This window comes from Myripristis murdjan, chromosome 18, assembly GCF_902150065.1.
Source record: "Myripristis murdjan chromosome 18, fMyrMur1.1, whole genome shotgun sequence".
NCBI classification, from domain to species: domain Eukaryota; kingdom Metazoa; phylum Chordata; class Actinopteri; order Holocentriformes; family Holocentridae; genus Myripristis; species Myripristis murdjan.
Genome location: NC_043997.1, coordinates 11,542,511 through 11,567,042, shown reverse-complemented (window position 1 = coordinate 11,567,042; position 24,532 = coordinate 11,542,511). Strand labels below are relative to the sequence as shown.

The 24,532-nt window shown below is 41.0% G+C and overlaps 1 protein-coding gene across 1 annotated transcript in view; it reads left to right on the top strand.

Annotated features, from left to right (window-relative positions):
- The window catches only part of capn1 (calpain 1), a 37,448-nt gene that overhangs the window by 1,930 nt on the left and 10,986 nt on the right, over nucleotides 1-24,532 (top strand). The window contains exons 2-5 of the mRNA XM_030076234.1: nucleotides 3,081-3,888; nucleotides 6,716-6,785; nucleotides 14,477-14,595; nucleotides 22,709-22,842. Coding sequence (XP_029932094.1) covers nucleotides 3,634-3,888; nucleotides 6,716-6,785; nucleotides 14,477-14,595; nucleotides 22,709-22,842 — 578 coding nt within the window. The 5' untranslated portion in view covers nucleotides 3,081-3,633. The remainder of the gene's footprint in view (nucleotides 1-3,080; nucleotides 3,889-6,715; nucleotides 6,786-14,476; nucleotides 14,596-22,708; nucleotides 22,843-24,532) is intronic.

The following is a 24,532-nucleotide window of genomic DNA, read 5'->3' as shown; positions in this document are numbered from 1 at the left end:
AGTGAGCTGCTGCTGGTTTCTCTACGGCGGCTGTAAGTATACTTGTTCACATTGTGTCACTGTGACACTGTTTTGCTGCCTGGTAACAAGGCTACATTTAATTATAATGCATTTTCTATAAATGATTGATAGTAATGGTAATTATAGAATCAGTAGTACTTACATTAGTACTGCTGATGCTCCCCATTAGTACAACTTAGCAGCAGTAGTAACAGTTTTGGTACTGATGATAATAATAGTGTAGTGCTGTTAATAGTATTATAGTAGTAATAGAAACAGTATTAATAATGGCAGCAGTTAGAGTTGTAGATGCAGAAGATGTAGCAGTGGTAATTAATAATACTTGGAATAGTAATAGCACTAGTAGGAATAGTAGTAGTAGCAGAAGAAGGGGTAGTAATAGCAGTAGTCATAGTAATAATAATAGTAGTTGTAGCAGTAGCAGCAATTAATAGTGGTAATAGTAGTAGTTGTAGCTATGTATTAGCAACAGTAGTAGTAGTAGTAACAGTAGTATCAGTAGCCCTATTAACAGATGTAGTAGTAGTAGCAGTAGCAATAGCAATAGCTGTAATAGTCGTAGTAATAATATTTAGTAGTATTAGTGACAATTACAGTAGTAGTAGTAGTAGCAGTAGCAGTAAGAGTAGTAATAGTAGTAGCAGTAGCAGTAGCAGTAATGGTAGTGGTCCAGCTGTAGCACTAATAGTAGTAACAGTAATTACTACTAGTAGTAGTACTAACAGTTGTAGCCGTATATTAGCAGCAGTAGTAGCAGTAATAGTAGCAGTAGTAGGACCAGTCATAGTAATAGTAGCAATAACAGTAGTTGTAATAGCAGTAGCATCAGTAGTACTAGTATTAGTAGTAATAGCAGTAATAGTAGCAGCACTAGTAGCAGAGTAGTAAAACTTGCAGCACTAGCAGTAATAGTAGTAGTGGTAATAATAGTAGAAGTGTTTGTCACAGTTACAGTAGTAGCAGTAACAGGTGTAGTAGTTGTAGTAGTGGCAGTAGCAGTAATGATATTGATAATAGTAGTTGTAATGGTAGCAGCAACAGTAGTACTACTAATTGAGCAGTAATCAGTAGTAGTAGCAATAGTGGTAATTATGTATTAGCAACAGTAACAGCAATAAGAGTAACAGTAGTAGCAGTAGCAGTAATACTAGTAGAAGCAATAGTAGTAGTGGTATTAGTAGTTGTAGTGATAGTTGTGTTTTTGAAGCATTTTATTATGCACTGAAATCATTTACACAATCCCCATACTTATGTGTTGTACTTTGTTTCCCTTCCTCAGGGAACATTAGTTATATGCATATCTTCCAGTTTCTCACACTCTTCCCAGTCTGAAACTTTCTGCTACAGCAGAGCAGCTCTGGTGCTGTCATGGCGACCTGACAGCCCCGTGTTCTACATTCACCGGTTTGCTCTCCGGCTGTTAGCAGGAACATTTTCTCTGCCAGAGAACCAGGCCGTCTCTGATGGGTGTGGTCCACAGTCAGCACTGGAAACTGTAACGGGGCTCTGCTGCGCTCTCCGGACCAATGAGAGCCAGATTGTTTTCAGGGCCTGCTTTGACTGACAGGAGAGACTCTAAACAGGAAGAAAGTTCAGCTCTGATAGCGGAGAGCTGTTGGTCATTTTTTAAATTGATACTAGAAAGTGTGTGTAACTGAGGAAGAGAGACGGAGATGACAGAGCGAGAGAGGGAAAGAAGAGATGACAAAACTGAAAACAAAAAGGGAAGCAGAGTTAAAAATAAAGCTGAGTCGTGTCCATGTCTGTCTTTTGTGTTTATCAGGTGGGGAGTGAGAGTTAGAGAGAGACAGACAAATAGATAACTGTTTGCAAAAGTAGCTGGTGTGGCAATAATGACGCTTTACACTTCCCCTTTCATGGCTCTGCGTAATTAAAGAGTCGGAGAGAGCTTTTGCTTGTTCTGGGCCTCATGCGCCCTCCCCTTCATTGTGCATCAGGATTCACACAAAAACACACTTGCTCTCTGGGCCATGCTGTTACACACACACACACACACACACACACACACACACACACAACATACCCTCACCAGTACAGTATTGTGTGTAGTATATACTGTACTGTCTCCTTTAATGCTGGCTTCAATTAGTTTCTGCCAGATCTTGCACTGTGCACACACGTTCCACACCACACAGTAAACTGAAAGTATCGCAGATGTGCCTATTGTGACTAATCCCCGTGCTATGCATACCTAGCATACGGCCACGGCTGACAGGCAGCAGATAGGGAGTGTTCGTTTTAACATTTGCTCCCCTATACGTGTGCACAGAGTGGGTATGCGCCGTGGTATGTTGTCGCTTTTGTCTGTTTTGCACGTACACATATAGCCTAGAGCTTTGTATGGACTTGCATTTGTGTTGTAGACAGGGCATCTGCAGGTCCATAATAAGTTTTAATCCCTTAGCCTTTTCTGCCCTACCAGTTGAAATGCATGCTGGATTCAAACCCACAGAAATGCCAAAAAAAAAAAAAAAAAAAAAAAAAAAAAAAAATTGAATAGGGAGCAGGATATCTGGTGCTGTCCAGATGCCTCTTGATGACATCTTTATTGGGCAGATCTTCAGGAAGTCTTGGATCATTGTAAGCTGTCCAGGCCACCCATTAAACTCAGACTTCCAGTTTCCTGCAAAATGTCAGAGGTTCACACCTCAGAAGGCAAGGTGAAAGAGACTGAACAACATTTTCATACACTGAGCCATTAGCTTACTAAACTCCTCATAGTCTGCTTTGTGAAATGTGTGTGTAACATGGGTTACTGCCAGTCATTTTTGTTGCATGTGTTTACTCCTGGCTGCAAATATGATGTCTCTACCTTGTACAGTAAATGCACTGAAAAGTAAGGAACTGAAAGTGAAATAACACTTCACCTTCGTACCTATGTGTAGCGCTTAAAAGGAACAAAAAAGAAAAAAATTGAACCATCCAAAAATCAGGTTTAAGGTGTATTAAAAGTGAAAGATTTAAATTTAACTCTGTAGACACTCTTATTCTATTATACCATTCTTAACATCTTTGTTTCTTTTTCTTTTTTTTCCCAGAGTCTAGGTGCTGGTGGGACAAGGAGGTGCTGAGACCCTACACTCCTGGTTGGCGTCGGGCGTCTATAAAAAAAAAAAAAAAAAAAATATATATATAATATATATATATCAAACCGTGGTTGGTGCTTATTGCTGCCGTGGCCAGGAGAAGATCTGCCTTGATGTCCCTGTCCAGAAGCGACACAGCCTCCTCCCTCTGAGCCACACCTCCTGCCTCGGACGTGCCCCGGACGGTCCGAAGCATTTTGCCAAACCAAGTGCCATCAGGAGCAGCTTTGTCTCATTAATATTTAGTAGCTTCTAATTGTTTGTTGCTGTTCCATTCTGATTTATGATTGAGCCTCACTGTGGAAACCTCTACCACCTTATGTCAGATTTCCAGAAGTGCTGCCAAAGTGCTTTACGTTAAATCCTCAGTTACAACAGGCCACATTTCCTGTCTCATCAATAATTGACGCACTCCTCTACCTTATTGTGGTTCGCGTGTTCCTCCTAACTGGACACCACAAACCAAGATCCAACGAAACGAGACATTTAAGCCCTCGAGCTCAGGATGGTGGAGCGCGTTTGTGCCACGGGCATGGCTGCCAGGCTGAGGAGCCAGTGGGATCGGGACAACGGTTTGGGGCAGAACCACAACGCTGTGAAGTTCCTGGGCCAGGACTACGAGGCTCTGAGAGCCCAGTGCCTCCAGAGCGGCAGGCTGTTTGAGGATCAGCTGTTCTCGTGCACCGGCTCCTCCTTGGGGTTCAACGAGCTGGGCCCAAGATCCTCCAAGACCCACGGAGTCCGCTGGATGAGGCCCACGGTGAGACGGGGAGCGGGGTTAGAGCACTGAAAACATTAGTTGTTTAATCATTTTGTCAATCAACAGAAAATTAATCTATGGTAGTTTCAATAATCAGTTCATTGTTTTAGTCACTTATTAAGTACCAGACAATCAATGTCAAACATTTGTTCAAGACTTTCTTAGTTTTCTCTGTTCCTTTCTTTATAAATTGAACACGTTGGGTATTTTTGGCTCATCAAAAAATCTTAAGAATAACTTTGGTGCTCTGACAATTTCCAAGGAGCACACATGAAATGATTCACCAATTAATCTGAAATATAATCAAAACATTCAAGGTGCACAAAGCAAAATCGAGAATTGACCAAGGTAAGGACTGTTTAGACTCAGCTGACAGAAAGCATGTAATTTATCATTAAATCAAGCTGACAACCAGATTGGGAACATTTAGACCATTTCAACTCAACCAGTATTCCATTCATATTTGTTTTTATTTGTCGCTTGAACCTAAACATCCTCGTGCTTCGTCTGATGATTACAGTCCTCACTTCAGTCAACCCTTGGCAGTGTTGCATAGTGCAAAACAATTGGGATGATCGTTTTTGCCAGAATTGTTCAGAACTACCACCAAGGAATCAGAAATTTTCTTCTAAATCGAGCTCTTTATTTCCCAGGACTGCGTCTCCTTGGCAAGCGACTCTCATTACTGGCTGCAGTTGTATCTGGCAACATGAAACTCATTGATTTATAATAAGGAATCACTGGTTCTTTATTGAAGTCACAGTGGTTTCAGAGGCTGAGTACTTTGACATAGACAGCACCAGACATGACTTGGGGCGGGATGTCTTGCTTATCCTGTTTTCACATATACTAAAGAGGAATAGGGCGTGATGCAGTTTTTCTTTTTCTCAGCCAGACTTGTCCTGCTTCATCCTTGTTAGTATCATCACAAGCATCCAGTTTCCTGTCTCTCCCTCTCTCTCTTTCTTTTTCTCTTTCTCTTTCTCTTCACTCTCTCCCCAATCCCTCATCGCTGCTCACGACATTTTAAATATGCAGCCGTGAGCTCAGGCGTTCTCTGCGGTTGAAGATGACACCAGAGCACGATGTGGGACCGTCCTCGTTAGATTCTATCACGGCAGTCCCGGAGACGGCGCAGCCCCATTACAGTTCATTTGCCACATACCGTGACAGGGCGCCGCTGCACGGCCCCGGCATCCGCGGTAACAGAGCGGAGAGACAAGTTGTGATCTTAAAAGCTCTCTGGTCGTGATCATTAGCGTGACAGCAGCCTTTCGGGCTCCTCCTGCAGCGCCGTTCGGGTTTGCGAGCGTGACTGTGTAGTCCCGGGTGTTATGTGCATGTCTGTTGACCCTAATGCTCCTAGCGGCCCCATCTCTCCCAAAGTCTCATGTTCTATAATGCATGTCTTTTACAGCGCCACAGGAGCTGTAATATTTACACCCCAGGGCTCATAGTGTTCACTTTTTCAAAAATCTCTGCTAAGTGTGTGTGTGTGTGTGTGTGTGTGTGTGTGAGAGAGAGAGAGAGAGAGAGATAGCAAGAATTTCAGTGTGCAAATTTAATGTGCGTCTCTATGTGTGATGGTGGATGTGTGCAGCTGTGTGTGTGTTTATGTATGTCTGTGAATTCAACCATGATTCTAATGGTTTTTATATGTGTGTGTGAGACTCTCTCTGTGTGTATGTGTGTGTGTGTGTGTGTGTGTGTATGTGGATAGGTGGGGCATGAGGAGTAATGGATTTTTTTTTTCCTTTTATAGCCTCATATATCTCCTGCTCAACTCTCCTGCTGAGTCAAAAAAGGGTTTATGAAGCAGAGGATCTTGGGATATGAGCGAGATGCGAGAAACAGCACAATGCCTATCAAGTGCTGAAGTGTATCAGTTCCGTTCATGGCATAAATCAGCATCGTGGTTTTCACTTTGCAAAATTATTACCGTGACAAAAATATCTTAAAGGTCCAGTGCAATTAATGAATGAATTAACCCTTTGGCGCATAGCGGTCACCACAGTGGACAGCTGTTTAAAGTCATTGTCTCCTAAATGCAATGGTTTCCATGGTGGAATTGCATATCAGCTGTTAGAATGCTCTCTGCTGCTCTCCTCCATCGAGGTTTATGCAGAGACTGTCAGTTCTTGTTGCTGAAAACATATCAATACTAGTATCACGACATGGTAATACCAGTCCTGCATCCTTAAAGAAGTATGGAGACTCACAAAAGTGTTCATGCCCTAAGAAGAGTAAAAACACATAAGAAAAAAATCTTGACTCAGGCTTTCATAATTCATGCATCAAAGGGTTAATATATTTTGCAGTTTTATGGTATGAATTTAGAATTATCTTAACTGTCAGACTCAACTGGAAATTTGTCTAACGCCCTTTGAAAAACTCCCTCTGCTTGTTAACAGAGTCAAACAGATTTAGATGTCCCAGACTTTTCATCGGGACATTACACTGTTAGACATTCACTGGATACTCAGAGCATCTTATGTATTCACTGAATGTCCTGACAATCTAATGCTGCGACGGGCAAAGAACAAGCTCGGCACATTGGGAGGATGTGATGAAGGATTTTGGATAGATCCGAGTGTGTCGAGGACTTTTTCTCACAGTTGAAAGGGGTTTTTAGTAGATCATTAGGTAGTAGATTATTTATGTTGTAGTAGATCATTTATATAGGATAGGCTCAGGCCAGTGTGTAAGGGAGAGTTACAGCAGAAGAACAGTCATAAATCAGACTTTGGTTGCATGCAAATTGTTTGTCCAGAGGCATGCACGACTGTAAATGGTGTGTTTATGTGTGTGTGTGTGTTCGCTCCAACAGGAGATCTGCAAGCGTCCTCAGTTCATTGTGGATGGAGCCACTCGCACAGACATCTGCCAGGGAGCTCTGGGTAAGTCCCACTGGGAGAGTTCCCAACTGTTACTCTTTTACTACGGCATGACTCAGCTGACAGAGGAGGAGACACAATGAGAAAGAGAGAGAGAGAGAGAGAGAGAAAGAGAGAGAGAGAGAGAACGAGAGCAGAGGGAGGCAGATGATAGAGCACGACTGGATGAAGAGATTTAAAAAATGCCAGTGAAAGCACGTTAAACACCGTAGTTATGTGTCATTCACCAAAGCGGCGACAAGAACAGGGTGTGCTGTTCCTTGTCATACATCTCCAAGAGAAAGAGAGAGAGAGAGAAAGAGAGAGAGAGAGAGAGAGAGAGAGAGAGAGGGATATTTTTCCTCTGAGAGTCAGGAACGCCGCAGTGCAGCCTGGACGAAACAGGCGATTTACTGGAAGGTTGCCAGTTTGAATCTGTGCTCTCGTCGGGAAAATCAGGATGTGGAAGGCGTGTAAGCCGAGCTCTTTCCTCTCCGTAACAACCGCTTGGCAAAGTGCCCTCGAGAAAGCCACCGAACCCGTAAAGTCACAATGAAACGGCATTTTAAAGCAACTGGCTTCCTTAATTTGATTAATTTGTAGCCCGTTTCCTGTTGAGTTAGGGAGAGAAAGGGCGTGTTTGTTGGATGGTGGAGGCCGAGGGGCGCGACTGTTCAAAATCTGGAATAATATGTTGGTTATTTGGGTAGTTGACAAATAGGTAGTAAAAAAAAGCTTTTTAAAAAAAACACATTTTTTTAAGAAAAGAGACATTTTTTATGTAGTATGAAAACTGATGTTTTAAAAAATATAAGGGGTCACTAACTTTTTCAGTTTTTTCACTGTTTTTTTGGACATTTTCTCTGATCCGTGCCATAAATGTGTCCTATGGTGTGACATAAAAAAGAATTATAAAAATTCCAACTGAAATTAATAATAATAATGATTGTAATATACAAATAGCATGACAGAGATTTATTTTGTATTATTAGATATTTATTTTCATATAGTGTTATTTATTTAATATGAAATTATGAACAACACTACTTTTTCTCCATGACGTTTTGGACTTTTACAATAAACATAAGTCAAACTTTGCTGTAATCCTGTCAAAGCTATTAAAAATTATTCCAATTGAGTGAATGACTGATGATTATATCTCCCCTAATGTAATACTGAACTATTTTTTAAAGTTATTTTTACATAATAACCAATTTTTGGCTCTTTTATGTGCGTCACACTATAGGACTTTATGTCACACCAAAGGACAAAAATGTTAGTTCTTGTTTTAAAGAGAAAAAGAGAGGTATTATTTAGGCATTTTATTGATTTTTGAATATGTCAAAGAAGAATGTTTTAATTTTGATACAATACAATCATTGTAAAATGAAAAAACACATAAAAACACATTTTTAAACAAATAACAAAATCAACTGACTTTTTTTACAGAGCAAATGTTTCTGAAACTTAAACGCCACAAAATCTTCTCTAATGTACTGTGATTAAGTTGTATATTTAAAAAGAAAGAACATTTAACAGAATACAAACTACTGTATGAACCATGTTTCACAAAAACAACGACAAACAAACAATCATTTTACATGAAATGAACTCTGACTCCTTGACAGTGAAAACACTGTTAAAACTTGAACACTAAAAGTGTTCTTGGTTTAATTCAAGTACATGGGCTCTAGTTTCGCAGACCTGGTGGGGCGGGGGCGTAGCGCAGATGCACTTCGCCAACTGGGTGTGGCCAGGTGGATTTTCCAAGTTTGGCACGCCGTTCTCGGTGGCGCAAGTACTCCGCCGTCCCTCCTACCGGCGCAAGGGAGGAAAGAAGGCGTGGAGTGGGTTTGACACAGCCGATTCACATTTAACCAATCAAATGAGCCCCTGTCTTCGCCTTTAAAATGCGCTGCGTGAAGGCGTAATGAAAGTTTACACAGCTGACATGGAGGTCTATTGCCGCAGGCGGAGCGGAGCCCAGGAGACCCGCGCGGAGCGGAGACTGGCGAGCAGTGCGGACACGTCACCAAAACCTCACAGGCAGGCTTCCGGAATGTCAGGCACATGAACAATGCAATAAATACCGAAAAAAACACTATTCAATGCTACGATCACAATCAGCACATACATATATCTCCATATCAACTGTCCCGTCACAGCTGATGTCAGATCAAAGGAGATTGGCACCGTTTGTGCTGATTGTGAGGTTTTGGTGATGTGCGCCAGCCAGCCAAACTTCCACTGCACCAGCTCCGCTCCGCCTTGCGCTGAAAGTAGACGTGGTTTCAGATGGCGAGCTTTTGGCGCACCTCGGCGAAGCCTTTTGGCACAAAACTGTCACTGCGCCAAGCTGAATCTGTCGGCACCTCCCCCCGCTGCGCCGCCACTCCCATCTCGGCGCAAGTCCGTCTGCGAAACTTGGAAACTGTCTGCCTCTCCCATTTCGCTGGTTGAAACTAGCTCTGCGCGGGGTTCGCCTCACTGCACCACCCCGCGCTGCGCCGGGAAACTAGAGCCCCATGTGTTTAATTCTAAAATTTCAAGACAATTTCAAGAATATTTAATCCTTAGATGGCTGGTACATGCCCATTTTAGAGATGGTAGCAATTCAATCCACTCTCCCGTCAGCCTTCTTTTCATGATACCTGTTTGAAAATGTCACAGACAATACGTTACAATCTAGGTCAAAAATAACTAAATAACTGAATAAAAACAAAATATCCAAAAAAATCCACATTGCTTGCTGCAGAAAATGTGGTAACACTTTCTATCCCAACGCCTATAATTCATTACACATAGTGTTCCAATGTGATCATTCTACAGTTATGAGCATGTACTTATTCATGTATTATAAACAAAAACAGTGATAACTCAAAATTATTAGCTAAATCCATCAATGTTATTAACACTTAATTCCTCACTCCCACTCATTTTTCTTCCTAAATTCTATCATCTCAAAAAAATGAAATATCACATTTTATATATATTTTCATGACACTCTAAAACAGTACAAATTTTCTGCAGAAACAACAGAAAGAATTTTAATTAATGTAACTATTATATTTAATAACACTGAAATGGTCAAAAATAATTTTGATGTGTTAAAAAAAATCTTATTTAATTATTTAAAATGCTTGTTAAAGAAACATTGTCCTCTTGTGTGACGTCTTTGTCCTCTGGTGTGACAGTGTACAGGTGTCACATCGGAGGACATTTCTGTCACACCAAAGGACGTTTCAGCCTTTTGTGTTAGCTAATGAATTTGCTATTGCTAACAAACCTGTCATTTGCAGTTAGCAAGACACATTCTCATCATTTTCCATAATTATGTAGTGTAATATTAAAATTTTTAGTATAAAATGTAATTTAGGGGTGTCACACCAAAGGACAACAAAACCGAACACTTTTGTAGTGGCTTGAAATAAGCTAAATATTTTAACAATTCTGAGACAAAAACTTACCATCTGCATATTTTATGGGCTTCATGGGGGGCCTCAGTAATAAGATCTTCAATGGGATCATCCAAATAAATAAAGGTGTCCGTGGAATTGCCCGATTTAAAAACAGGATATGGTGTCACACCGGAGGACATGGTTTTCAGAGACAAAATGTATCAAGTTCCCACACTTTCAGAAATATATGCATGAAAAAAATTGTTTTCATTTACTGAAATAGACCCTTTCAGAATTATGCCTGGGGTATTTACCAACCATTTAATGCTTTTCTTTTGAATATATAAAAGTTGTAATTTATTGAATCATGCCTGAGACAGTCACACCATAGGACAGTTTTGGGATTTGACTCCAAAATAAAAAATTAAAATTAAAAAAATCAGTTTTTAGAACAACAGGTTAATGTAAAAGAAAGAAATGTTAAAGTATTTACTGCATTTTAAATGATGACAATACTAATTATAATCACTTTTATCTTGTGTGACAGTAAAAATGCAATGTCACGTCAACAACCCATTTACAGATTTACACCTACTGGTCACAAAGTCATGAGGTCAGATGAACGCTAAATTTGCTTAGGCCGACTTTTATTAGGATGACCAGCAGCTGTGCAAGGCAATAGGGATGGGAATCAAACTAGGGATATGATACTGTCACTATATTTTACCCAGGATAACGATGGTATCACAATATTGGCGATTCTGTGATATGTGATACGCTGTAAGACAATCAGCTATGATACATCAAGATATCAAGTTCAAGTTCAAGATTGTTATTCGTCACATGCATGAATGTGAAATGCGATTGCAACAACTCCAGCATTGCAGATACGAGATCTCTGCAACTGAAGACGGAAATATGCACTGGGAAAGGCAAAATCATGTTTTTCAGTGTTTTAATCTGCAATCTTTAATCTGTGACTGCAACGTGAGCATGACAGAACAGTTTCAGCTAAAATACCTAAAACAAACAAACACGCCTCTGGAAGTCCAATGTGCATCTGTGCAAATTCATGATACAGTGATATTGACATTGATGTTTCAATATTTTGCCCCAGCCCTACTAGGCAAGTCACATTTCTTGGTGCATTACCAAGAAAAAAAAGCATTTTCAGGCAGAAAAGACAAAAAAACATTTTCAGAAAAGAATAGGTCTCTTGTATTGCTATCCAATACAATTTAATTCCAAACTTTCCTTCAATTGATGCCTCTGTATGGTATTAAAATAACTGGAGGTAAGGGGTTTCTTATGGGATATCCTGCACAGTGAATGACCCACTTGAAGCTTATTTAAAAAAATGCCAAATCCAGGAGGCAAACTATAGGATGTGTCCTGTGCTTCCTGCTCTAATAAGACAGCACTTAGCGGACATATTTCTTAAGAATATTACCTAACTATGAAGCTTTGTTGCAAATGAAACCAACCCACACTGTTTTCTGGGCAGGAAATAATGGCATTTTGATTTGAAAAAGTACAAGAGAATACACATTTAGATTTTTTATATGTTAAATAGCTGTATATTGTGGGATGGGAAATTAGCTTACAAGACAAAAGAAATTTACTGTGACTTTATACTTTCTCTCCACCTACCAGCCCAGTCTGTTGCTGCAAATAATGTGCTGGCAGTCAACATGCCAGGTTACATAATGACTAAGAGTGAGTGAGTTTAATAAACTGAGGAAACAGAGTATGAAAGACAAAGACAGTGATGGAGATCGCAGTCGGATTGCCCATGGCAGTAATGTTTGATAGCCGGAGACGTTTGCTCGCTAACACAGAGCTGCATGTATAATTCATGGCCTGCCTCCCTGCCTCACATCTGTAAACAATGCAGCCCCCCACTCTGTTAAACTCTGGCAGCGCAGCAACACAGGAAGCAACTTACACCAACGCCACGCTGGCTCCAAGTGAAATACTTTAGCCCCCCCCCTCCTCTTTCCCCTGAAGAGGGGCTGTGTTGCAAGACAATAACCCTAAAAAATGTTGAGCTGAAGACATTTTGTTCCTCTGTCGCACAGGGAAAGTGCACCAGTGTTTCTCACAGCGCTCCGTCCAGGTATATAAATGGCCTCCAAAGTGTAATATGTCAAACTGTGGCTATTGTTTAGTTTCTAGTGCAGCGTACTTTTTGGTGCGACTTTATAAAACACACTGCTGATGGGTTAAGTCAACACAGCAGACACACACTGGGAGAGAGAGAGAGAGAGATAGAAAGAGGCAGAGTGGGGGAAGTCGGTGTGTGTGCAGTGAGACTAAGAAGTGTAGGTGTGTGTTTGTGTGTGTGTGTGTAGGGGGGTCTTTGTATTTCATACTCTCTATTCCACTTATTTTAACTGAGCACAGAAGCAACATTTAAAGGCAAGTTTGGTATTAAATTTTTATTGAATATAAATATATGAGACCTATTGTTGTATGTTTTAATTTAAATTTGCCAGTAGTGAGGTGGGTTACATGAGTTAAGCCCATTTAGTTTTACGTGTCCCTGGAATTAAAATGGTAAAGTAAGAAATACTAAAAATACGGTAATGTATTCTCTCAAATAATTTCTCTTAACAGTTTTCTTCGCCAGTTTCTGTCCCACAGTTACAGTGGCATTCTGTGGGAAACCTGTGGGAACCACTGTGTGACAAAGTGGCCTTTATAGCATATAGAGTATAAAATCCTTCAGCTGTGACTTTGTGGTATCTGTCTGTTTTTAGATTGAGTGAGACAGATAAGAATAGAAATTTAACCACAGTTGTGATGCAAGTGTGAAGGGTCAGACTTTTTTTTTTATTTATAAATAGTAGATGTACAAAGTTAACAGTGCAATTGTGCCCTGTAAACACAATAGCGTTTGCTGTTTCCACTCAGAAAAATGAAGTGTATAGCATATAATTTGCTACCGGTATTAAAATCTAAATGCTAGTCATTACATTTTAAATTTGAAGGAACAGTTCACACAAAATACACTCACACAAATTAGAGCTCCTTGTTTTTGGAAGTTTGGAAGAGTTTGTCAAATGTAAATTTTTGACAGTTTGACGTCTACAAACAAATACTCGTCCAGCCCCAGGGTGAAGCCATGACTGACAACCCCACCAAAATCACACAAAACTATCTGCATGGACTGAGTGCATGAAGAAGAAGAAGAAGCAGCATCTTCATACTGTATATATAAAACTTATTTTATTACATACATTTATTTATATTGAAATCTATCTTTTTTATTTTGTCCTTTATTCTATGTTTGCACTGAAGGAGCTGCTCTTAATCTCATTGTACACGCGTATAGTGGCAATAAAGGCATTCTATTCTATTCTTTTTGTTTTGTATTTTGTAGTTTGGGTGAACTGTCCCTTTAAAAACCACACTCAAAAAAATAGTTGCTGGCAGTTTTGTAGGTTTGATTTCAGACTTTGTTGAAATGTTTTGCCCCGCCCGCCAAAGATCAGCTGTTGTCAAAACTTTGTTACAGAGCTTGAACAGATCATGGAAGACAGTCGGAGAACAGATAGCACAACAGTGGACATTGTTTTGTGTTTGATGGAGTTATCTCACATCACATGCCGCTGATGCCAGAGCCTACGCGTGTGATAATGTTCGCTTGCAAAAAGAAAAATGTGGTGCTATAAAAATGCATCAGTCTGGGTTTTAATGGGCTTCAACCGAGGACTTTTCCTTACACAAATACAGCATATCACTGTGCACACACATTTGTGGCCCAAACCCGCAGTATGCAACGTCTTTCTGGGGCTCTGTGGTATTCACACAGTCTCAGCTTAAGTCCAGTGCAAAGAGTGCCACTCCCATTTCTGGGAGGGCGAAACTTGTTCAAACATAGCTCCCGATTCTTTGCTTTACTGAGTTGTTGAGAGGTGACTTCCAGTTTTATGAGTGTTCTCCCACTGGGACCTGAGAGCTCCCACATTCAAATTTTATCTCAGCGGCATGAATAAATTACACCAGTATGAAAAAGGCTCGCTTTGTCTGGAGGCGAGGAATTATTTGTTGATCTGGAATATGGAGGGAGAATAACTGAGTTTCTCTTTGGTAATGTCATTTTTTTGGAGATCTGTGCCCAACAGCTGCTTTAGATAAACAAATGCCTCTCCTCCTTGTTTTACTTACACGAGATTTATCGTGCCAGGTGTGGGTCGTGAAGTTCAAGGCGAGGGAATTTTTAACAGCCTTGTGATCCAAGTTAATAAGACTGTGTATGTGTGTGCATGCATGCGTGGTTGTGTGTGTGTGTGTGTGTGTGGGTGTGCTCCACAGGCGACTGCTGGTTGCTGGCAGCGATAGCCTCGCTGACCTTAAACGACACCCTCCTCCACAGAGTGGTGCCCCATGGCCAAAGCTTTGAGCGCGGATACGCCGGCATCTTTCACTTCCAGGTAAACGTCTTCCTGTTGTGTCACTTCCTGTCAGAGCCGCAGGGGCTGAGAAAAACGTTGTGGTGCAGTCACGCCGACAGACTGTCCGAACTGCAGTGGAAAAATCTGATTCATTCGTTGGGTTCGGTTTGTTTTGGGCACGTAATCTTTCAGACATTTGCAATGATCTACACAAGATAACAGACACAATGACTTGGAATTCTTATCTTGAACTCCCACGAATGAAACTGCAACCGCAAGTAATCAATTTTATAAGGAACAATAAAAGATAAGCAATCAGTTGTTCAGAGGAAAAACAATGTGATTGCGAACTTGTAAATTTTAAATCATGAAACAAATCTGGCTTGCTGTCGAGCCAAAGTTGGTTTCGATTCACACTGTCTTATAAAAGTGAATCAAGGCTGGCAAACAAAAGGCTTGATTGAAGGACTGAAGTATCTTGTTTATTGATTTATTGGTTTATTGAGTTTTGGTAACCTGTCATCCTGCTAAATTAATTTTGACATCAAAGCGAGAGTCAAAACAAAACCGAAACCAATGCCTGTAACTAGATAAGCATGATGCACTGCATTCTTTGCTGTTGATTACTTTTATAAAAACACATGATTTTCATTTTTAAGGAGTAGGGACGGGGTTCAGCAAGCACAGCCCTGGCTGGTGATTTGCAGCCAATCAAATCTCGTACTCTTCATCTCAATTCAGTGTCGTCAAATCGCATTGAACCTGAGCAAAGGTGAAATTTGAGCTGAATCTTGGATCACAACAGTGTATTGATCATTACATGTGTATCGTAATGTAGATGTGCATCAGGTCGTCTGACAGGGGCAGGTACACAGCTGACTAACCCACTTTTGGTCACAAGCTGCTCTCTCACTTCTCCAGCCTTTATGAGTCAACCCAGATAACAGCGGCAGTGTTCCTCAGTAACTGGCCTCTCATCTACACCCACTCAGCTGCTCGATAAACTGAAGCTGGATTACCTTGGAGGATTTGAGTCACTGTCAAACTGATTCTCTCCTCTGATGTGGGCCAACACCTAGTTTTCCATAAGACATAGAACCTGTAATCCTAGAGCAGATACAACCTATTAAGTGATATTTTTTGAGATAGTAGTGTTGCTGACAAGATGTAACACTGAGCCTCCACCCGATGCATCTGATTTAGCACAGTACAACCTGGCCGGACTTCTTACATGGCCCAAAAAGCATCTAACATTTTCTCCCCATCAGTGTCATCCATTCATTTGGAGTGCACATTTTCATAACTCCTGCACCAAACAACGTATAAAGACAAATTAAACCACTTTTTCATATGATTGTGAACTTAAAAATCAAATGGAAAATCCACTTTAGACATAGTACAAGCACTCTTTTTTTATTGAAAAACTGACAAATAACAAATTTTAGCGTCATACACTGCAAAAAAATCTAGCTCTTACAAATTGTTTAGTCTCACATTCAGTCTGAAAAACTTGTATTTTATTAAAACGTGTAAAAAATATGGCAGTGGGATGAGATAATCCCACTCCAGTGCTGATTCAGGATTTTTCTGGTATAAATATAGTGCAACAAGGCAGAATAAGGCAGATCAGCCTGCTGGTGTCAAATCAATTAGACTCGATTCAGGAAAAGGCGGGATTATATCATTCCACTGGAAATGTTTTCACTGAACGTAAGACTAAATTTAGTCATGTGCTGAGGATGTTACCTAGAAACAGTGTGGATAGATCTGTAACAGTCAACAAGTCATAAATATATCCATGATTTCCATCCTGAAGTCTGCAAACATGGAAATATCCATTCTGTCGAGCTTATTTCTGTGGTTAACGCCTCGGCCAGAGTGGAGGACCTTATCAGCTGAACTTTGCTTTGTACACAAATACTCCACACACACACACACACACACACACACACACACACACACACACACACACATACACACAAAAGCACATGCAAACCAGTGACCAGCTGCTCCACTAGCTTTACGCTGCATACGTGATAATACTGTGCCTGTGCCTGTCCAAAATGACTGTAACAATCCAATATCCAACAGGGAAATCCTACAATGTGGGTAACTAATTAAGAATTGGCATGTGCTGTATTTTGGAAATGTCTTTGTAAAAAGTGTCCAACACCTAGGAGAGAGCACGCAAGACAGAGAAGTGCCAGGAAAGACTTTAAAACTAAGAATAGATGTAAGAACATAACAGTGCATGTCAGTGTGAGTAAAGGATGAGGATTATCCCACTCTATTCTGTTTTATTCTACTTTTTGATGAGGTGGGGTGTGTATGTGTCATTGTGTGACTGTGTGTCCTGTGATCTCACACGGCTCATTATCTGTACTTCTCTCTGTGTGTGTGTGCATGTGCATGTACGTATGCATGCACTCCTCTGATCCTCGACATCGGCGTGTCTGTGGTGCAGAAGAGGCTGTGATCCCGCCCAGCTGCTGCAGCCTCTCCCCTCCGCCCCGCTCTCATCTCAGACTTCTTTGTCACCGAGCGCTTTGATTCACGCCAGCCGCCGCGATCGATGCCAACCAGGCCGCCAGGTCGCCAAGCTGAGAGAGAGAGAGAGAGAGAGAGAGAGAGGGAGGGAGGGTAGAGAGAGGAAAAGATGAAAAGCAGAGGCAGGAGAGAGAGAGAGAGGAAGAGGGAGAGAGGGAGAGAGAGGAGAAAGGCAGGGACATATTTTATTACACCACTGCAAAAAATCTGCGTCTCAAGTAAATTAGTTTCATAACCAGTCGTGTTTTTCTTAAAACAAGGTAAAAAAAAAATCTGCCAGTGGGATGAGAAAGCCCAACTTGTTTTCAATGCACTTTCAGTTTTACAGGAATTTTTCTTGGAACAATTATAAATATGTTGAAACAAGGTAGAATAAGGCAGATAAGCCCGCGGGGATCAAGAAAATGACTCTTAATTCAACAAAATTCTGGAAACAGGTTTGTTAGCACTAGAATCTGCCAGTGGGATTATCTCATCCCACTGGCAGAATCTTCACCTTGTTTGAAGAAAAAACAGAATTTAACACCGAAGATGAGACTGGACGACTTGTTAACATGGAGTTTTTTTTTTTTTTTTTTGCTCTGTACCATATCATTACCACTGCTACTCGCACTAGTATTTCTACCAGGTTTAAAGAAAAACACGATTTTTGCACTGAATATGCAAGTAAAGTAACTTGTTAAGATGGAGATTTTTTGCAGTGCATGTTGGCACGGACCTAAAATGTACAGCCAGCGTGCCTTTCACACATGCACACACACACACACACACACACACACACACACGGATCATCCTGGACCGCTAGCCTCATTGCTCAGTCATGGGAGCTGCGGCTCTGGCCAGGACCTGGAACAGGCCGACCGACTAATCAATCCGGCTGCAGCTTACTGCCAGCAGTGCACACACACACACGCACACACACACACACACACCGGAATCAGATCTAACACAGAATAACGTCCAGATCCACATACACACCTACACACAGGCTACATACACACACACATAGACAAAAAGGGTTGCATACCATAGAGAATGGAGATGCCACTCAAGCATCCACAAGCAAACCGCATTAAAGGAGCAGTTCTATCCAGCCAAATTGTTTCTGTGTGATTTAGTTAGATAACTGAACTCATAAAATATATAACACAATGCATAGAGTATCCCAAAGTGCATCCTGGTCCTACTCAGGAAAAAAAATGGCACACAAAGTTCATCATCCGTTCATGCCATAAAAGTCAGATAACCCCGTTTCATAGAACTGATAACTCCATTTGGTGTGGTTTCCAGTCTCTCTCCCTTCACACCAGTACAACGGAGCTGGATGGGTATTTGTTTGTGGAGCTCAAACTGTCGGCGGTCAGGAGTTATGTTTGGAGCCGTTTTCTCCTGAAGATCACTGGCAAACTGCATCTGTCCGCCCCCCCGCCCCAGTGAGTAGGAATTACAGGCGGATTGATAGGATTTGCTGGTGTTCTTGGGCAGGAAATAGTTCCCGGTGAATCTCATCACGGCCGAGGGCTGCGGCCTCTGCCAGGTATCTGTGTCATTGTTTTTGGAAACGGCCGTTGCTGTTGAGTTTTTCATATCAAATTTTTTTTGGATTGGTTTGAGCTCTACAACTGAGTGCCCTGTTGTATTGGGGTGGAGGTGGACAGAGTGGAAACCTCACCAAATCACACAGAAACGACCTGGATGGACAGTCTGCACCAGGGGAATCTTCTGTTTTATTTTTGTGAACTGCTCCTTCAATGAATTGGCCTCAAGGTAGAAACTGATCTCTCACCGCCTTCAGGGCTCTTGTTCTGCAGCTGACTCATCACAGATTTCTCCTCTGGGGGAATTGATCAATACAGTGACACACACACACACACACACACACACATGCATGCAGACACACACACCAAATCCCACATCACACATCTTCTGGGGCGGATGACTCAGTTACAGAGATCCGGCCAAAGGAAAAGCTGAATATCTGGCCAGGTCTTCTCTGATTGTTTCCAGAGATTCACTTTGTGTTCATTTTTACACTGTCGATGCTTATTATTGAGGCAGAAGAGCCCCTCCCCCCTCGATATATATGTACACACACATACACACATGCACACACACACGAAGACACGCACTCTGCTTGAATGAGTGGAAATAATGATTTCAGTTGTAAATGCATCCATGCCTACTGTATATGCCTGAGAGCTAAATGACTCCATGTAAATGAACATGGCTGCCTCACATTTGGTGCACAACTGGCCTATTTTAACTCGCTCTCAGTGTCTCTGTGTTAGGCTTGTTTGTCTTTAGCCGATACACATCTCTATGTGAGCGTGTTCCCAGTGCTTTGTCATTTGTCTTTCTGTCCGAGCATGTTTCCACTCCTTCTTTTAGCCTTTGTGTACCACTAAGTCTCTCATGTATTCCCTTTTTGTTTTGGTTGGCCAGGAAAACTGTGTGGCTGTTTTTGATCTGTCTAAGCCTCTGGTTATATTACTAAGACCTGGATGAGTCATCCCAAACTTTAATTATGAGTGCTGGTGGTAGCAAAGGGCTTAATTGGGTTAAAAAAAAAAAAAAAAAAGAAAAAGTAGGAAAGAGAGAGAGGGTGTGTGAGCGAGCGAGGTAGGCAGACACGAGGAGAGGGAATAAATTAAAATCTGGGCAAACTCAGTCAACTCAGCTGGGAACTAACAAAATAAGTGTGTCAGAATCCAAAATGAAAGCTGCAAGCCTGCTGATACCAGAGCACTTTTACAAATGTGATTACAGCGCTGCAAAAAAAAAAAAAAAAATCTCATTTAGCTTCATATTAAGAGTTAAAATCTTCTTCTCTTCAAAAAAAAAAAAAAAAAGAAAGAATTTGCTTGTGGGATGAGATAATCCCACTTGTTTCCAGTGCTAATCAACTTTTTTTTCCAGTCATTTTCTTACCACTAATGGGCTGATCTGCCTTATTCTGCCTTGTTTCAGCATTTTTATACTCAATTCCTGAAACAAGTGAAGCTGCATAGGAAACAAGGGGAGCTATCTCATCCCAATGGCAGATTTTTCTCACTTGCTTTAAGAAAAATCTGATCATAACTAAATGACTTTGCCAGATTTTTTTTTTTTGCAGTGAATTAAAGTGTGAAAAGAGCAGCGTCTCAAGCCCCGAGGCTGACAAACTGCAAGTTGTGACACAGATGTGGTGAGAGCTCATTTCACACGATGTCACTGCCACTGGTGTAGGTGTTGCTTCCGCACCGCGGTGAGACTGAAGTTTAGCAGCGCAACTGAAGCTGCCGGCAACTCTACATGTGTGTGTGTGTGTGTGTGTGTGCACCTATGTGTGTGTGCATATGTTTTTGCTGGGTGCATGAATGCAGGCATGCTTGTGTGGTTGAGTGTGAAAAAACTGCAAGACAAAAAAAAAAAAAAAAAGAAAAAGTTGTGTGTGCATGCCTGTTCACCCGGGGTAAAATCTGTATGTGTGTGTGTATATATGTGTGTGTGTGTGCATATGTGTGTGTGTGTGTGTGTGCTTTGTCTTGTCTGCAGCCAACCGTATTCTGACACAGCTCCTCCCAAAGGTGGATTTAGTGCTGCAGGATGATGCAAAATTCATCGTCTCCATCCCTGTACACACATGAAACACACACATGCATTCATTTAGCACATTTTTGCACATGCATGTATCTGTGCCTAAAAAGACACATGCCAAAACCCCCTCCCACACGCAAGCACACACACACACACACACAAACACTTGCAGTATAAGCCCAGCTGTGGCCCTTTGCTTGCCAAATGACCGTTCTCTGCCCTCCTCTCTATTGATAAAATTCTTTCGAAAGACAAATATCACAGTCATAACCTCACATTACTATAATTTGTTGTGTTGTATTGAAAATCTACTGTACCGCCACCTTGACTTGGTTTGTATCCATTCAAATAGCATTGCACTGCAGAAAGCTCCATTTTTATCCAGTTGTATAATCTCACATTGACTGTTAAAATCTCATTTTGCTTAAAACAAGTGGAGTCAATCTGCCAGTGGGATGAAATAATCCCACTTGTTTCCAATGCAATTTCAGTCGTTTCAGGATTTTATTTTTAGTATAAGTATGTTGAAAGAAAGGCAGAATAAGGCAGATCAGCCCACTAAGATCAGGAAAACGACGCTGGATTCAATAAAATTCTGGAAAGAAGTTGATTACAATTGAAAACAAGGGGGGGTTATCTCATCCCACTGGCATTTCTTTTTAACCTTGTTTGGAGAAAATGTGAGTTTTCTGCAGCATGCATGTGGCAGTGCAGAAAGACACTTTGTAATTATATTTAATTGTTGTGGTGAGTAAACACGTCCTGAGAGAAAAGCTGAATGAACATTCGAGGAAGACCACACACACAAGCACACACTGTTCCTCCTGATTTGCTGATCCTGCTTGTGGAAACCAGGCCTGCACATGTTGTGTTTGTCACTGCTGCCCCCTGCTGGTCAGCAGGCGCAGGTACATGTGAAGGTTTCATGTGGGAATTCAGCATCAGGTGGCGTTGTACTCCAGCTGAAACCTTTCTCATGACATTCCTGCCCAGGTCTAATTCCTAAACATTTCAGTGTTTTCAATCATCTGCACCCGTGAATGTAGGCAAAATAAAGCTCTGAAGTGCAGCAGGTGAAGCAGAGGCAACAAGGTGAATTGCTTTCTATCAGTCAGCAGGTGTATTTTCACTTCTGGTTTGCCTTGTTAACTAATCCTTTGCTTGGAGGGCTTGTTTCAAAATGTTGAAATTCTGGGTTATGATGCTGGAGGGACTTTTTTAAGAAAATATATATGACTTTAAGGGCAACAGACAGAGAAACAATGTTGTTCTTCTGCTTTAACAATTCTAGCTGGAACACAAAAGCAGGCTGCCTCATTAAACAATGTTTTAATCAAGAACAAACAGTGACTAAAGTGCTTTACAGAGAGATTAAAATGTTTTCAATCACACAAAAACACCGGAATGATCCCATAGATACACAGACATAAATAAGAGGATATAAGTATAAATTAATTAAAGCATAGATTATCTTGATGAAGTCATAATAGACATAAATAATGTAACCAGACAAAACACTGTGAGACACGGGGCAACATTTCACCTCGAGGATCACCTGGTCAAGCACATCGTCAATGCAAGACGATAAATAGGGGCACAATCAAGCTTTTTCACATAATCCATAAAAGATTGCCATATCGTATAAAATGTTTTACTCTTATCTTCAACCGGTGAATTATTTTCTCAAAGGGTATACAGCTATTCATTTCTGATTTCCATTTTAATGCAATAAAGTTTTTTAGCAATGGCCAGCGAAATTTTTGTAAGCTTCATAGCGTGGTTATTTTTGGGGTTGGCATTAGTAAAATCACCCAGTAAACAAGATGGACTGAATGAACAAAGGATGTTGCAAATGTCATATGGGGAGCATGGGGACACACTGATATCGGATATAAAAAAAAAAGGCAGATATTGGCCTGATATATCGGCAAACTGGTAAATTTGGCCTATACTTCAGAAATGCTATCCTGTCTTACTTTTTCATCACTATCACTTCACCAAATGTTTCTGCTCTGTCCTTTCTGTGCAGTTCTGGCAGTTTGGCGAATGGGTAGAGGTGGTGATCGACGACCGGCTGCCGGTGAAGGACGGGAAGCTGCTGTTCGTCCACTCTGCAGAGGGAGGAGAGTTTTGGAGCGCACTGCTGGAGAAAGCCTACGCCAAGTAAGACGGACATGACAGGCCTGCGGTCCAGCCTTCACAGTTGATTTGTTGAGGGGGAACTGTAACCATACTTTGTGTTGTTAGAACAGTTAGAAAGTTCCTGGCTTATCTTGGAGCAAAACAGCAGCGAGACCGTTTTTATATGACGCCTTGTCACAGTGCACCAGCCCTTGAGATAAGACATATCCCAGTAGAAGCTTATATGTGTCTTCTCATGCACACATTGCTTCCTTCTGTGTCTCTAGTCTAAACTGTTAACTGTTGAGGCTATCTCGCTCTTCACCAGATGCTGTTGTCTGGTCGTCTTTTATACTTTTCTTACCACTTTTGTAAAATCCTCAACCCTTTCTCTTATTCGGCGGGTTCGTCATTACAAACGCACGCTGTGTGGTTGCGCTTTGTTCAAACTCACAGAAATGTATTTTAAATTCTAGTGATGATCCAAAGGTTTCCAAAGATACCAAATATGTCCTGCTGAATTACAAAGAAATATGTGTAAAATGATGCACGAAACACCTTGATATTTCCTTTTTGATATAATGCTGCAGCTATAAAACAGTGGTTTTATAGCTGGTTTTGAATATTTCACTCAATATTGGTGTGATGGTGCTTCAGTGAACCAGCAGATACAGAATATGTATGTGACACTGTGGCACAAAAACTAACTTTGAACCTACTTAAAGGGAAATTTAACTCAAGTGGAAATGTAAAGAAAAATAAGAGCTCTGTCGTTGATAAGCGATTTCATTGCTATATTAAAAAAAAAAAAAAAAAAGAACTGGGACGACGACAACTTTTAAATTCATGGATTTAAAAATCAACCATAGAGACTTTGCAGCAGTTTTTTCCTCATTTTTTCATAAATAGCACTGGTTTGCACTTATGTGAGTAAACCTGATCATTTGGATTTGTATTATCTTAGACTGTTAACACAAGTAGTTTCCTGGCCACGTTTGCTGCAGTTTGTGCCATCAGGTGGGAGATATTTCATTCTATAAAAAAGATAAAATCCTGTCCTACTTGTGAATACCAGTAGGGGGCTCTCCTGGGCAGGCGATAGCAAGTTGAGGCTTTTTTCGACTACTGTGTAACATTTAGGTGGCAGGATGTGCTGAAAAATATGTGATCACATGCCAGGTGACCTAGTTTGGATGTGGCTCTCAGCCCGTTAACGTGGATGGAGAAAACAATACAGCCATCTTTTAAACAGTTGGGGGTTTGGTGTATGTTCATATATGGTAGTGCGGCACAGTGTGAAGGAATTTTATCTGTAAGAATTAGACTCTATGATCTTTATTTTATATTTAAGCATTTTTCTTTCTTTCTTTCGATGCTCTCAAACCAGAATCTGACCTGTGTTATTCTGATTTTTACTTTCAATTGGCTGCAAAGTATGTCAACGTGGCATGTGTTTGCACAGCATCCCAGCAAATATTTTGTGATGATAAATTGATGTTGATATCACAAGTGTCATTGACATATCGCTGTTGCCCGGAGAGACGTCAATGTGTCAATGTCAATGTCAATGTCAATGTCAGTGCCATTGTCAGTGTCAATGTTCCACTGAAAAACAGAAAAACAGACTTGTTTTCATCTTGATGACTGCCAAAAATGGAAACTATGCGTTTTTATTCACACATAAACACAACGTAGCATAGGAAATAAAAGGTCAACAGAAGGTGCCACATAG